Genomic DNA, 13,462 nt, shown 5'->3' on the forward strand with positions numbered 1-13,462 from the left:
TCCTTAGGGTGACATTATTATTTCCATTACTTCTTGGAAACTGACATTCTTAGACACTCCTGGCTTCTTGTATTTACTGCAAAAAAAAGTGTGTGTTAAAATGACCAGGATTTATTATTGAACTTCTCCCTATCGTTGTCCTCAAACATAAACAGTGGTGTGGTCTGCTTGGCTGATGCCCATGTGTTGATGTCAGGCTGCATCTGCCTCTGTGGTGGCAAGATAAAGAGCAGCGTTTGACCTGGACAGACTTCCCTTGACACTGACATGAGGCCTTAAAAGTGTGTGTGTGTGTGTGTGTGTGTGTGTGTGTGTGTGTGTGTGTGTGTGTGTGTGTGTGTGTGTGTGTGTGTGTGTGTGTGTGTGTGTGTGTGTGTGTGTGTGTGTGTGTGTGTGTGTGTGAGAATCACTATGGCATCATCCTCTAGAGTCCAAAAGTACACACACACACACACACACACACACACACACACACACACACACACACACACACACACACACACACACACACACACACACACACACACACACACACACACACAAACAAACAAACAAACAAACAAAATAAATAAACAAACACACACAGCAACTATCTCTCCGTGTCTCTATCACACAAACACAGTCATTCTTTCCATACTGAATTCAATTATACAGTTTTGCAAATTTATTTCCAAAAGACAGGCAGCTGAAAATGCATAGCTGAACACAAAGCTCATACACAGAAAGTCTACTGACAAATGCTCAGACAAGAGGAAGGCAAACCGTTTCCTTACTTTGGTAAAGATGCCTGCCATGATAAGCATTATACATGCAATACAGCAACAGATGATTACAGACAGAAAGTATTTGTTCAGAAGTACTTATCTTTAAGGAACAGTCTTACATGCTAAGAAATATGAATGTTTGGCGTTAATATCAGTTTCATCACTAAACATTGTGTGCAGAGATAGCGCTACGTCTGGGACATGTTGAAACCTGGGTCCTGTTTGGCAAAGCATCTTAATGCTTAGACGTGTTTAGTCCCGGAAATAAATGCATAGAGAGTGGGTTCTGGCTTTATACAAATCCTGGAAACAGGGAGAAGCTCCTAGCCTCTTTCCATCACGGTTGAAAAAATTATAAATAACCAGCGTTTATATAACAGTTTTCTATGTTATTGGATAGAATGCTTTAAAAACAGCTTGCTGTTGGTGAAAATGCCATGCAAGGGCATTAGGGCTATCGGTAAATATTGTGAGATTTAGTGTGGGATTGAACCACCAAGCCTGCATGTAACGGACAACCCGCTCTTCCCCCTGAGCCTTGGTCTGCAGAGCTCCACAGGTGTTGTTTTTATGCTTTTTATAATTCTCACTGAAAGCAGCTGCCTGCTTTAGCTGAAAACAACCCTGATGAGAGTGGTGGGACTGAACCAAAAGCTTGCAGGCAGAAAACCAAAACAAAGGCCTGAATTATCCAATAAAGATCTGTAGAAGTGAGGGGTGTAATAACATGTGCAAGTGGAACATATTGATGATAGTTACTTTAAGTTAACAAGATAAAAAATAAGACAGCATCATGGTTCCTGGAATGAGTGTTGATGCTAAGCTAGGAGATCCCCCCTGTACCTGACACATAGAGAAACTGAGCACATTTACTGTGTGTTTTACAGAAAACAACAGTATTATGAATAATGCTGAACTGGTTCTTTAAACACTGATAAACAGAAGAGAAACACAGGTCACTCAAAGAGTGCTTCATCACAGTATTAGCGTCACTTTCTTCATATATTGAGGCTTTGTGGGCATTATAATAGCAATGTGTTGATGTGCAAGGAAATAAAAACAGTTCAAGGGAAAAAACGCAGTCCTGTAAAGCAATTTCAGCACCAAAAGGCTAGTTTTAAAATGTACCATAAGAGCAATTTTATACATTAAAGCATTGTTATCATAGGGCTCCATACAAATTATCTATGCGTTCTATATATATTAAAACATTTCTTAAAATCCTTCAAGAGATAACACAACCTTGGTAGTTTTTTTATTTCTCTGTTTGCTAAAATATCCTTATACGTGTGATCATACTCCTCCACAGACCAGATCTTTGGTTAACAGCTACTTGGTGTTTGACAGCATTGGTTTTATGTTTCTGACATTTGGATGTTATACCAGGTTGTGAATTTCCATGATATAATGAAGTATGTAGATCTTTCATTTTCAGTCTACATGCACTAACTACACCATCTCCACATAGTTTGCTGGGTAAAGCCCCTCACACCCACCATCGTTTATCCCCCGACACCAGCCCTGATCATCCTCATCCTCAATCTTCAAAAACTCTTCACCTGCAGGAAGACACAAATAAAATAAAAACTAGGTTTGCAGCTAACAATTACTTTCACTATTGATGAATATGCCAATTATTATCTTGATTAATAGTTTGGTCTATGACATACAATATTACAATGTAGCAACACAACAAGTCATCACATTCTCCTGGTTATCAAATTGACCTCATAAGATTGCTTAATATGTCGGACTAAATAGTAGCTTAAGTGACAGAATATTCACATTTGAGAAGTCGGAATCACCTAATTGTTGGCAAAAGTTCTCAAACTTTCAAATAATTGACCAAATAGTTGCTGATGAATTTTCTAAAACCTTATTAAAAAGCACAATTTGACAAACGAAAAAAAATAACTGAAGATTAAATATAAAATAAACAAATAAGTTCACACAATATATATACACTTACACGTCCCGTCAATAATGAATCCTACAGTCGAGTAAAGTAAGCTTCGTAGGGTGCTATTTGTGTTTTTACCTGCTTTAAAGGACAGCTCATCTGTCTCCTGGCCAAGATAATCATACAGAGCTCTTACTTTCACTCCTCCAATCATCACACTAGAGGAAGAAAAAGAGATGGAAAAACATCATTTTAAAAAAGAGACACAGATGGATTTTAATCAGCAGAACAACAAAAGCTACACAGCAGTAGATCACAGTGAAAACAAAATCCTGCCAAACAATTGGTTTGAAGAACATTTACTGACCTCTTCTCTATTGTTCCTTTCTTTTCTACTTCTTTTTTCCCTTTTTTGGTTTTCTTCTCAGGTATCCATTCCTAAAAATAATTAGAACAACATCGTTAAAAAACGTCAAATCAATTTGAGAACAACAAATGGAGGTGGTCTTAGATACCTGAAAATGAGGCCAGTCAGTGGGCATGCCGGGCCCGTAGGTGTTTTTCCAACAGCGAAGGTCCTCATGCTCATCGATGGACATCAGTGTGTTGTGGAGCTCATTGTACACTGCCCTCACACTAAAGGAGAAGTGGAGAGTAAATAAGAGGAGCAAAATTGGTACCCAGCGGAGGCAAACCAATGAAGAGCTACACTTGTTTTACAGAAGCTGCTATCCATTACCCCGAACACTTTTTACCATCTCGTGCACTCTTACCACTTTTACTTACACTGAAAATGTAACACATGTTTCACTTTTTTGCGGTCAGTTTAAATGTTATAATTGTCAACATTGTTATTTTCCATATTAAATGATCAGCCTGTATCTGCCTAGGACATAAAAGACCATGTATGCTCATAAGGCTTTACATTGCATTGTAATCTGAGCATGGTATAATGAACACATCATGCAGGAATGTAGGTGGATGAATACTTTATGGGGCAGTTGTATGGCTAATTGCATGGTGTCTTCTGATGCTTATACTATAACTAAAGTTTATTGAAACTTGTAATTAGCACTTAATCTACTTGCACTGCCATCCAGCGTAAAGTAAAGGGCTGAGGGAAAGGGTTGCACACAAATTTGGCAGATTAATAGAGTATATAATTACTCTCATCTACCCTTTATCCCCCTGTGGCCCCTTCAGATTTCATAAAGTCATTTAGTTGCTGTCTTTGCTATAATTTCCTTTATGCTCATGTACCGTATGTAGTGAAACAGCAGTTATTTCTTTATTATATTATTAATTTAGTAACACATATAAACTACTCTAGACACAAAACTGCTCAGCACAGACTTACAGCAACCATCACATGCACAGCATTGAAGTTCACCTCTCATTGTTAGTAATGTCCAGGTGTTTGTGGATGGACAGTAAGGCCTGTTTGAGGAAGACAATCCTTTTGCGCTCTTCGTCCTGCGATTGATCAAAGATGGACTCCATTTCCTCCATGTAGCGTGGAACGTAGCGGTTCACCTCCTCAAGGACTTTCTCATAGCGGGCACGAACCTGTTAACATTTAGAAACAAATTAAAAAAACCTGGGAAATGTTAAACTAATACCCGATTGACAACTAAAATGATGAAAAATGTTGCCTACTTTCTCTGCCTCCTGTTGAACCAGCTCTCTGTCCTCCTGGATCTTCTTCTGTTTGTCAATGGCGACGTCCGGGTTTCCCTGAGCGTGTAAATCTCGCTCCCTCGCTGCATGCTCCTTTCGGCTAACTTTTTGGTATGCCCTCCTAACTTTATCTAGCTGTAGACAAAACAAAAACAGAACATATTAATCTTCAGTTGGGGACAGAAGAGGAAGACTCAGGACACCTTGGTTACAAAGGAAGATGTCTACATAGGTTTTTCACGACAACAACAATTGCAACCATTCAAGATGCACCTCACGTCCAGAATAAAATAGTGGTGGTCAAAAACTGACTTTGAGCTGAGGTCTGCTACAAAATGAGTATCCAATTGTGATTTTGCAATCTATTTAAGTGTGTATGATGTATTGATTCTCTAAGGGGCTTGGGTTTATTTTTTATGCAAATTTCTCTTTTGATAGAGGTCCTCTTGTCCTTTACTGCTCTCGGATCAAAGAAAAGAACAAATTACTAAAAAGGCTATTTGATTTCTCTTATTTTGTTCTGAATATTAAATGTAATCAAGAAAAAAGGATTTCAACCAACCATGTTTGTAGGAGCTTTATGTATTTGTTCTTTTGCATTTTGCAAAACCTACAACAGACGGTGTATTGTGTCTCATTTTCTCTTTGATTATAGGCTCTTCTGCTTGCAATTATTCTCACTTTGATTGGTACATTTTTATAATTGTCTTTTATCCCAACAGTGTACTTCAGTCAAGTGGGCGCTATTATTTTTTCCCTGTGGTCTCATAGAACACAGAACAAATTGCTTACAAGGCACATAATGTGTACTGTGTCAGATAAAAGATGCCATTTCATTTCAATTGGACTTTGAAAGAGCTCTGTAGGTTTATCAGGCATTTTACATCTTGAAATGTGAACTGTCATCTATAAGTGAAAACTGCATTCATCTATTTTGTATCAATGTCTCAGATGAGAGCTTTAAATCACTTGTGCAACACTGAAGCTGCCTTCGAAATCTGACAAATCTGACCTTTTTAAGTCGCTTGGCCCACGGCTTCTGAGCACGTGTAAAGCCCGTCTCAATGTCCTGGGACTCCTTGAAGCCTCCAAATAACTTCTTGTGGAAGGAGTCCTTCTGCCAGGTCCTGACCCGGTCTCCATCCTCCGACACCAGGGAGCGACAGATGGAGGCGTGTAAGGAGGCCAGCCGGTCAGCCGAGGACAGAAAACACTGCCAAGCCTTCAGAAGAGATCCGTACAGAGGACCTGAGGAGAAGTAGGTATTGTTACCATCTCTTATCCCAATGGGAGATAGAGAGAGAGATATCTCACAGTTTACATGCTGTGGAAAAAAACTAGCAGATACTTACTGGAATCCACTACTGGTTTCCATTTGGTGCTCCATTCACTGAGCTGCTGGGCGTACTGCCTCTCCACGCGAGCTCTCTCTTGGAAACACGCCACGATGTCATTACAGGCCTGGAAGGCATCTTCTGTTCGCTTCACAGAGGGCTGGTAGTTCCCAGGCTGCCAGGACACAGAGAGAGAGGAAGATCAACTGTTAACGCAAAATAAACATGGGAAGGAGGGAGGCTTAGTAGACTAGGAGCTTTGATATTAGCACCCAACCACATAATGATTTGGATTAAAAAAGACAAAGTGGGCGATGTATTTGCCAGTGTTAAATAGTCTTTTGGTTTGTGAATACAAAATTGAACATCTGCTCACCATTTATTCAGGCAGCAGCATGCACACAAAAACGTATCCGAACAAATTAATGTAGAAACTAATACTGGAGACTGAAACAGTTCAAGCCAGACTCCACTCACTACTCATACTATGCTTTTACTGCATACTCTGGAAACATTACTTTTGTCAATACAAGTATTACCGCCTATACTGCTTTCATTACAGTAATTGCTGTAGTCATGTTTTTTTTTATCTTGGGGAGGTTATGTTTAGTATAGCTTGTTTGTCATTATTTCAGCAGGATTACATACAACCTACTGGCCCAATTGATATGAAAGTTTGGGGGAAAAGTACGCCTCTAGTTACTTCTACTGGTCTTAGTAAGAGCAGATTTCCTGCTCCTTCAAGTAAAGTAGCACCTTGCACAGCAAAAGTGTGTTTTGTGATACTGTGATTAAGAATATTCAAAATAATACATTAACAGTCGCTTAGCTTAGCTTATCATAAAGACTGGAAACAATCTTTCTCTGTGCAAAGGAAACCACCAAAGAAGTTCAACAACAAGCACCTCTTAAGATCACCAGATAACACAACTTATCTATTTGTTTTTGTCATTTAAAAAAAACAAAAATAATAAGCTGTTTGACATGATGCTACAGTGTGCGCACGGTGCATTCACTTTGTGTAGTCTCTTTTGGTTGTTTGGCCAGAGGCAATTCTTCTCTGTTTGCAGTCTTTATGCTAAGCTAAGCTGACAGGCTGCTGGCCCAGGCAGATGTTTTCTGTTCAGACGTGAGAGTGAAATTGATCTTCTCATCAAACACTCAGCAAGAAAGTGAATGAGCGTATTTCCTGAAATCTGTTCTAATCCCTTTAATGACTGCTTTGTTCCATTTACTGTGTCCCAGTCAGTGGTGCCAGGCTGCACAAATCCTTCAACTGCAACCAGCACAGCTAAATGGATTGTAGCCATTATTAATGTTATTAGTTAATCCTCTGTATAAGAACTGCCTCTTCCACCATTGTCTGGTCAGTCTGTCTGTCTGTCTGTCATAAAAAGGTCCAGCTTGCATTCTCATTTTCTTTCACAAGGATGCCACTCCTGCAGTCGTCTAAGGTCAACCCTCTGCGCGCCACATGTGACACTTTACTGGCATTAGGTTTCTTGTGGTAAAGTCTAATGGCCGCGGCATCGCAGGGTGTGGTGAGCGGACGTGAAGACGAGGCGTGGACATAAAAACCCAGACGGAGAGGGAGGACAGAAGGGCAGCAGAGGCAAGGCCCTGAATGTAATACCATATCTGTAGCAAATGTGTTCTTTGTGGAAGTAGTATTTGGAAATCTCTGCAATTCTCCTGGCAAGCGCCGTAAGCTCCTACTCAGCACTCACTCCTACTCTCCTCTTCACTTTCTGTCAGGCTCTATCTACTGAAACATTTAGACATGCTACGTTAAATCATCTGAAGCTATGAGTTTATTCCATACACTACACAATGAACATAAACCAGACAGAGACATAAGTGAACAACAGGTGTATGTCTGTCTAATAAATTAAGCTCACACTGTCTGCATGCTTTTCATTTACATTAAACATGTTTCACACAATACTTGGCAGTATTTCTCAGTTCCTCCACGCTCCTCCTTACTTCTTTCTTTTTGGCAAATTCTCTGTAAGATGATATTTCACTTCAGAGTAACTACTCACTCCTAGCAGACCATGATAACCTTGATTTGTCAGAGTATGTAACCTGATTCTTTAATGTTGTACGATTGATAAACAAGGTCTTCTATCCTAAAGGGACTCTTAATTAGTCTTAAATTGAATAATGCATCTAAAAAGGGAGCAGTTTAGTATTTTTATGTCAAAACCTATCATTGGTGAAGCAGCTACTGTAGCGTAAGATAAATATGCAGTCTTTTTTTCTATACCTATATTTAGTTAATATGCAAGACATCTGCAACACATTTATTTATTAACATTTCTTAATTGAATTACATATAGTCATTTCTAATATATTCTAATTAAACTTGAGATTCTGCTGTAGTTTACATGTGTTGTTTAATGCATGTGATATTTAATATAAAACATGTTTGCCTTCATTTTAAAGGCTTCAAGTGTGACACAGTAAACACAGCGTGTTTGAAAATGTGTACCAAGATGTTTATTTATTTTCTGCAGTCTTCAAATAAAGAATATTAGTCAAACATGCTTTTAATGAAACTCTAGCTTCCTTTGCCCTAATCAGAATCAATCAGGGTACTTCTCATCAGCGGCCTTCTGTTTCTCTCTCTTTCCTTACTTTCTCTCTTTCTGCCTCTGTTGTGGTTTGCACTAACGCTCCTCACTCGTCTGAGAATTAAACAGAAACAGCTGAGGAATCCACTTTGAGGCCAACGGCAACGCTGCAGAGACCCAGTTGGCCAATCTTTGAGGCAGATGCAAATCCGCAACCAGAGAATTTTGTCCAAGCAACAAAACGCAGCAAGGAAATGTCCACAGTCCTCCATTATAAAATCAAATTACACGTATATAACCGATCCTATCCAGCCTATAAAGCGTGTCAGTGCACAGAGAGAGCGGTGGGAGCCACAGGCAGAAGAGCTACAGCATCAGCAACAGTCTTATTAGCAGTTATCAAGCTACTAATGGCTGCAGTTAGCGTTGAAGTATAGTAGCTGCAATCACAATAGTAGCAGTAGTAAATACATAAATGGAAGTAGTATAAGCTATAGTAGGAGCAAACTCTTCTCTTTTTCTCCTTCCAAATCATATGTAGATCAATGCACAAAACATTTCATGAGACGCCTCACAGCATTAAACTATGGATACAAAAAGAAAGCCTGAAGGAAATGTTTTTTGTTTTGAAGAGGCTAATCAACTCAATCAAACATTTACAGAGTCTGTTACAGATATAAATATCTCTTTTAGATTTGAAATCAGCAAAAAGGATGTGTTTAGAGAGACACAACATTAGAGCCTGAGCATGTCTCTGATCACAGGACACCTCTATGTAATCAGCAGTGAGTAATACTGTGATGTGGGCGCACGGCAGCGTCCACAGCGTCATAGCACACTCTACAGAATACACAATGATTGGAAATTAAAGTGGTGGTGACAAATGTAAAACAAAAAGAGCTTAAGTTGGCAGTATAATGACAGAGCGTGGTGGCAGGATGACACAGACGAGAACTGGCCTGGAAACACATCCAACACAACAGGAGCCAAAATGACAGGAGGGGAGAGATAAAAGTAGGGAAGGGCATCAAGGCCAACGGGAGACAAAGCCATTATTAAAGCGATAGCATACTTAAATTAGATAGTCGGGCACTTCGGATGTTTGAAGTGTTTACACACCTTTAAAACATGGTGGCAAAACAGTAGTGTGTCAAGTAAACAGAGTGCAGTGTATGCAATTCTGAAAAGTAAAATAGTATTATTTCTATTACTGGTAATTCATCAGAGAAGATTAACATAATTGTAAAGGTTATTTGTGTAATTAAAAGAAATGGCACACATTTCTTAATCATTCTTCAAAAGAAGTGTAAATAACTTGAGTCTGCTGTCAGAGTAACTCATCATGTGTTTTCATGTGCTCTGAATGATGACTTCTGCAAGGGAGTTTATGTTTGTTAGTTCACGGAAAATAATGATACTGGGTGGGATGAATGATCCAGCATGGGCCAAGAAAGGACCCATTCAATTTTGGAGGGGATCAACATCATGGGGAAGATACATGCATTATTGTTCTCTTATACTTATTGGCGATGTTGGCTTTTCTAGTTCTCACTGATATCGATGCTGTAGATGAAACAATCTAAAGCTTCGCCGGGATAAACAACCATGGAACTTATGTGATATCATGTTCATTTTTATAGTAAGTGGTTTTTATTTCTCCTGTTTATTCCGTATATAATAAATAGTTTGACACTTGGGGTTAAGGCTTATACTGTTGTGAGAGTTAGATGAGATGATCAATACAACTCTTATGTCTTTGCAGTAAATATGAAGTTAACTATAGGTTAGCACAGACGTCACACCTAGCCACACTGTGTGCAATTAACTAAATCTACCTACAGTACCAGCAATATTTTGACACACTTGACATCAGCAAAGGTTTCAGGAACTCAAAATCAAACGTTCCCTTCAAGTCACTTTGGACAAATGAATGTAAATTTAAAACATTTTTAAATATATCTTATATCTGTTTAGGAGCTGACTATTTTTCCATATCAAAAAGAAAAACATGACAAATAAACACATCTTGCTGCAGTGCTGTAGCACGACGAGGATGTTGCAGAGAGCATTGAAGTGCATCCCCCAGAGACACAAAACCCCTTTTGCTCCACTTTGTCGAGCAAACACAAACAATCAAAAACCTAATGAGCTGAGCACTATCACAAAAACCTTCCTGGGGCACACTTAACCCAGGCAAGGTTATTCAGAGAGTACAATGGTTACTATTCCAATTTAAAAATGAAAGCACAGCCTTGTTCATGCTGATCCGTAGCCTTAAAACAAAACAGTTTCGTCTGTTTTGACACGAAGGTCATTGAGTTTTGATACCAGGTGTAAAGCTATCTTGTGGATCCTTCTCTTACGCTCACTCGGAAGTAGCAACAGACAAAGACAGAGTAACACACACAACACACAGTCTTACCATCCAGAAGCTGCGATTGCTGGCATCTTCAATGCTGTTTTCTGATGGTAGCGTCGACATCCTGTTCTCTGAGAGAGTAAAGAGTATATGATTAGTTCAGATGGTATGACTCGGCCTTTCAATCTGCACACTGACCTTTCTGTAATCAGCTTCTATTGTGCAGGTAATGAAGGATTTGGGGCTTTTCAGCGACAGTGTTAACAATGAATAAGTGTCAGTCAGACAGGTTGTATGTTTTATAAGAAAAAACCTCTCTTAGCGGAAAATCTTGTACATTCAATCAGCTGAGAAGTGAACCCAGTCAGAAAATGTTTATGACTCATTCATTATACATATTATTCATACATGATTATGTCCACCTATAAATATAACCGTTTTATAATTTAGTTCAAAACCACTAGCACACATCCCTCCACATGGGAATCATTTAAAAACCACATATCCATTAGGAAACCATGTCCTCATTTTGTAGGACATTGCCCACAGCTTGCCAAATGCATTTAAGTCCTCCTCAAGTATCGGCCAATTACAGAGACAAACACCTCTCTAATGTACAGTATATGTATTTGAGGGTCTATCAGCATTTATCAGATAAAAGACTGAGTTGTTCAATGAAGGCTTTGAAACCCTCAGAAAAGTTGCCAATGCTGTTGAAAGGTGATGTGTACAGTACATTTAAACCGGGAGGTGTACAGTTAATGTCTCACATGCTACATCAGAGAGCATGGAGTAACCTCTCCCAGCAATGCTGCCTCGAAACATGAGCTATCCTAAAATAAATAGGGGGCAACAAATCCTATCATCCGCTCTGACTCACTGAAAAACACAGACACACTTGCAATGCATAAGAAGTTCCGTCTGACTCAAGAGTATTTTTGCTCTTTTCATTTTACTTTATGGTTGTCTGTTTCCACTTCCAGTTAAATATTTAAGCACACAGCAGCTTTGCCTTCTGGTGTTTCAAACCCTCGAGGAAATACTGAACTCCACCCAGACACAGCCCTCATGTCTTGCTTGATTTTCCTCCCTCCAGCTATCTCTCTCTCCTATGACTCTGTTAGGCGCATGATTAGATTCAATGATTTTCCTCTACGTCCTGCGGTTCACGGGGCATCACATGCTCCACTCAAAGCATAATGCCATGTCTCTACTGGCCTGAATCTTCCTCTGCTTGCGTATATCCTGTGTCTGATGCAGAGGTTTCGTAGATGCAACCCTGAGGTCTGCAGGATGTCAGAAAAAAATAATGAATCTCCTCTCTTTTAACCCTTGACCTGGACTTCCTGTCCCCTCGATGGCTGGCTCTCCCCGGGGTATGACATGACAGTGTCTTTTGAGAGGAACATGGGGGTGGAGGTCCTCTGCTGTGCCTGCCTAATAGCAAATCATTTGGTGCATTCCTGCAACTTTTACTACGTAGTCTCTCCAACCTCATGACACAGGCAAACTTCCTGTGGGAATTCAATCCCAACTGTACATAAGATTTAAGTACACAAGCAAATCACAGTCTTAGCTGTGATCTAATCGCATGCCTCTCAAATATGATTTCATACTCTTTAAAAGCATTATGATCTGTCTGTGTGCAAGAGAAAGCATGCTGTGCAACTTGCCTAACTACTGAAATCAATATAATGGCACCATACGCCTTTTGAATATAATGTCATAGACTTCATAATCAATTTAAACATTGTCTAAAGGGCTTAAGTGGGCCCCGATTTAGCTGTGTCCTAATTATGTCAATAACGTAATGCAATCCTAGATATATATGCAAATTAAAATAAATAGAAGTAGGAAAAAAGAACGCCTGGAACGTCAAATGTTTGTCTTTGATAGAGGCCCATATTCCTTACTTAATGGTTTTCAATAGTAAGTAAGATAAAGGCAAATGGTAAAATATGTACCTTACGAATCAGCTGTAGTTCAGGTTCAACACTTAAATAGTAATAATCATTAGTAACATTTCTTTTAGTGCTTTTCCGATAGCTCAAAGCAACATGTAAGAGTGAATACTGTGGACAATACCCACTTGATAACTTACCAACTACCAGCACAGATCTGATTCCACCATGGGTCCACCAGACGTTTTATAATCTCTTGGCAGGTCAGAAGGTGCGCCCCAGTACTCCCAGTATCCTAAACTCTAACTTTATATTTCAAAACTGTATAACGACTAACTAGACTGAAGGTCATTCAAATTAAGAGATCCCATCTGAAGCTTCCAACCAACTCTTTCACCTCGTATCCTACACCCCTCTGGCACACACACACACTCGCTCCTCCCCCTGTCCCCATTTCTAACCCTGTCACACATAACTCACAACACACACACATTGCATAGAGGAAATATATAGTAACAAATGAACACACAGAGCAGAAATAGGAGCTCGATCACTCCATAAGATCTCTCTGAAATGCAACTACACAGCCATGGAGGCTAACATGCTGCTCACAGTTCCTTACCTCTGTCAATGTTGGGGCCCTCTCTGCTTCAACCCCCTTCTTTCTTCTTTTGTTTGGCAGCCTAAAAACTTTTTATTTCCAAATTGAATTTGTGTACAGACTCTCAGGCTCCTTTTCTCTCTCTGTCCTGTCGTCTTTACACTTCTCCTTGTCTTCTCCAACTTTGATTTTCCACTCCTTCTGGACACTGCTGCTCCTGCTCTTCCCCTTTCTTTGGCCCACTGTTTGTCAGATGAGTTGGCTCCTTTTTTTCCCTTCTTTTCCCTCCTTCTCCTTCCTAACACCCTCCCTCCCTCTCTCTTCCCCTCTCTCTCCAAAACAGCTGCAGGAAG

General features: G+C 39.7%; 1 protein-coding gene across 2 annotated transcripts; it reads right to left on the reverse strand.

Annotated features, from left to right (window-relative positions):
- Positions 1–646: 646 nt before the first annotated feature.
- Positions 647–13,387, reverse strand: LOC307014818 (protein kinase C and casein kinase substrate in neurons protein 3). 2 transcript variants are annotated; one of them, XM_079643007.1, is made up of 10 exons: positions 13,131–13,387; positions 10,671–10,738; positions 5,694–5,850; positions 5,354–5,589; positions 4,321–4,476; positions 4,055–4,230; positions 3,180–3,300; positions 3,032–3,102; positions 2,803–2,882; positions 647–2,323 (listed from the first exon to the last, which is right to left on the reverse strand). In XM_079643007.1, exons 2-10 carry the CDS (start codon positions 10,728–10,730, stop codon positions 2,214–2,216), a joined length of 1,167 nt encoding a protein of 388 aa, XP_079499133.1. In that variant the 5' UTR covers positions 10,731–10,738; positions 13,131–13,387; the 3' UTR covers positions 647–2,213. The 2 variants fall into 2 exon arrangements, with proteins under 2 accessions (XP_079499133.1, XP_079499132.1); XM_079643006.1 differs by lacking the exon at positions 13,131–13,387 and adding an exon at positions 12,709–12,933.
- Between the last annotated feature and the right edge of the window lie 75 nt (positions 13,388–13,462).

This window comes from Notothenia rossii (genome assembly GCF_949606895.1).
Source record: "Notothenia rossii genome assembly, chromosome: 8".
Taxonomy (NCBI): domain Eukaryota; kingdom Metazoa; phylum Chordata; class Actinopteri; order Perciformes; family Nototheniidae; genus Notothenia; species Notothenia rossii.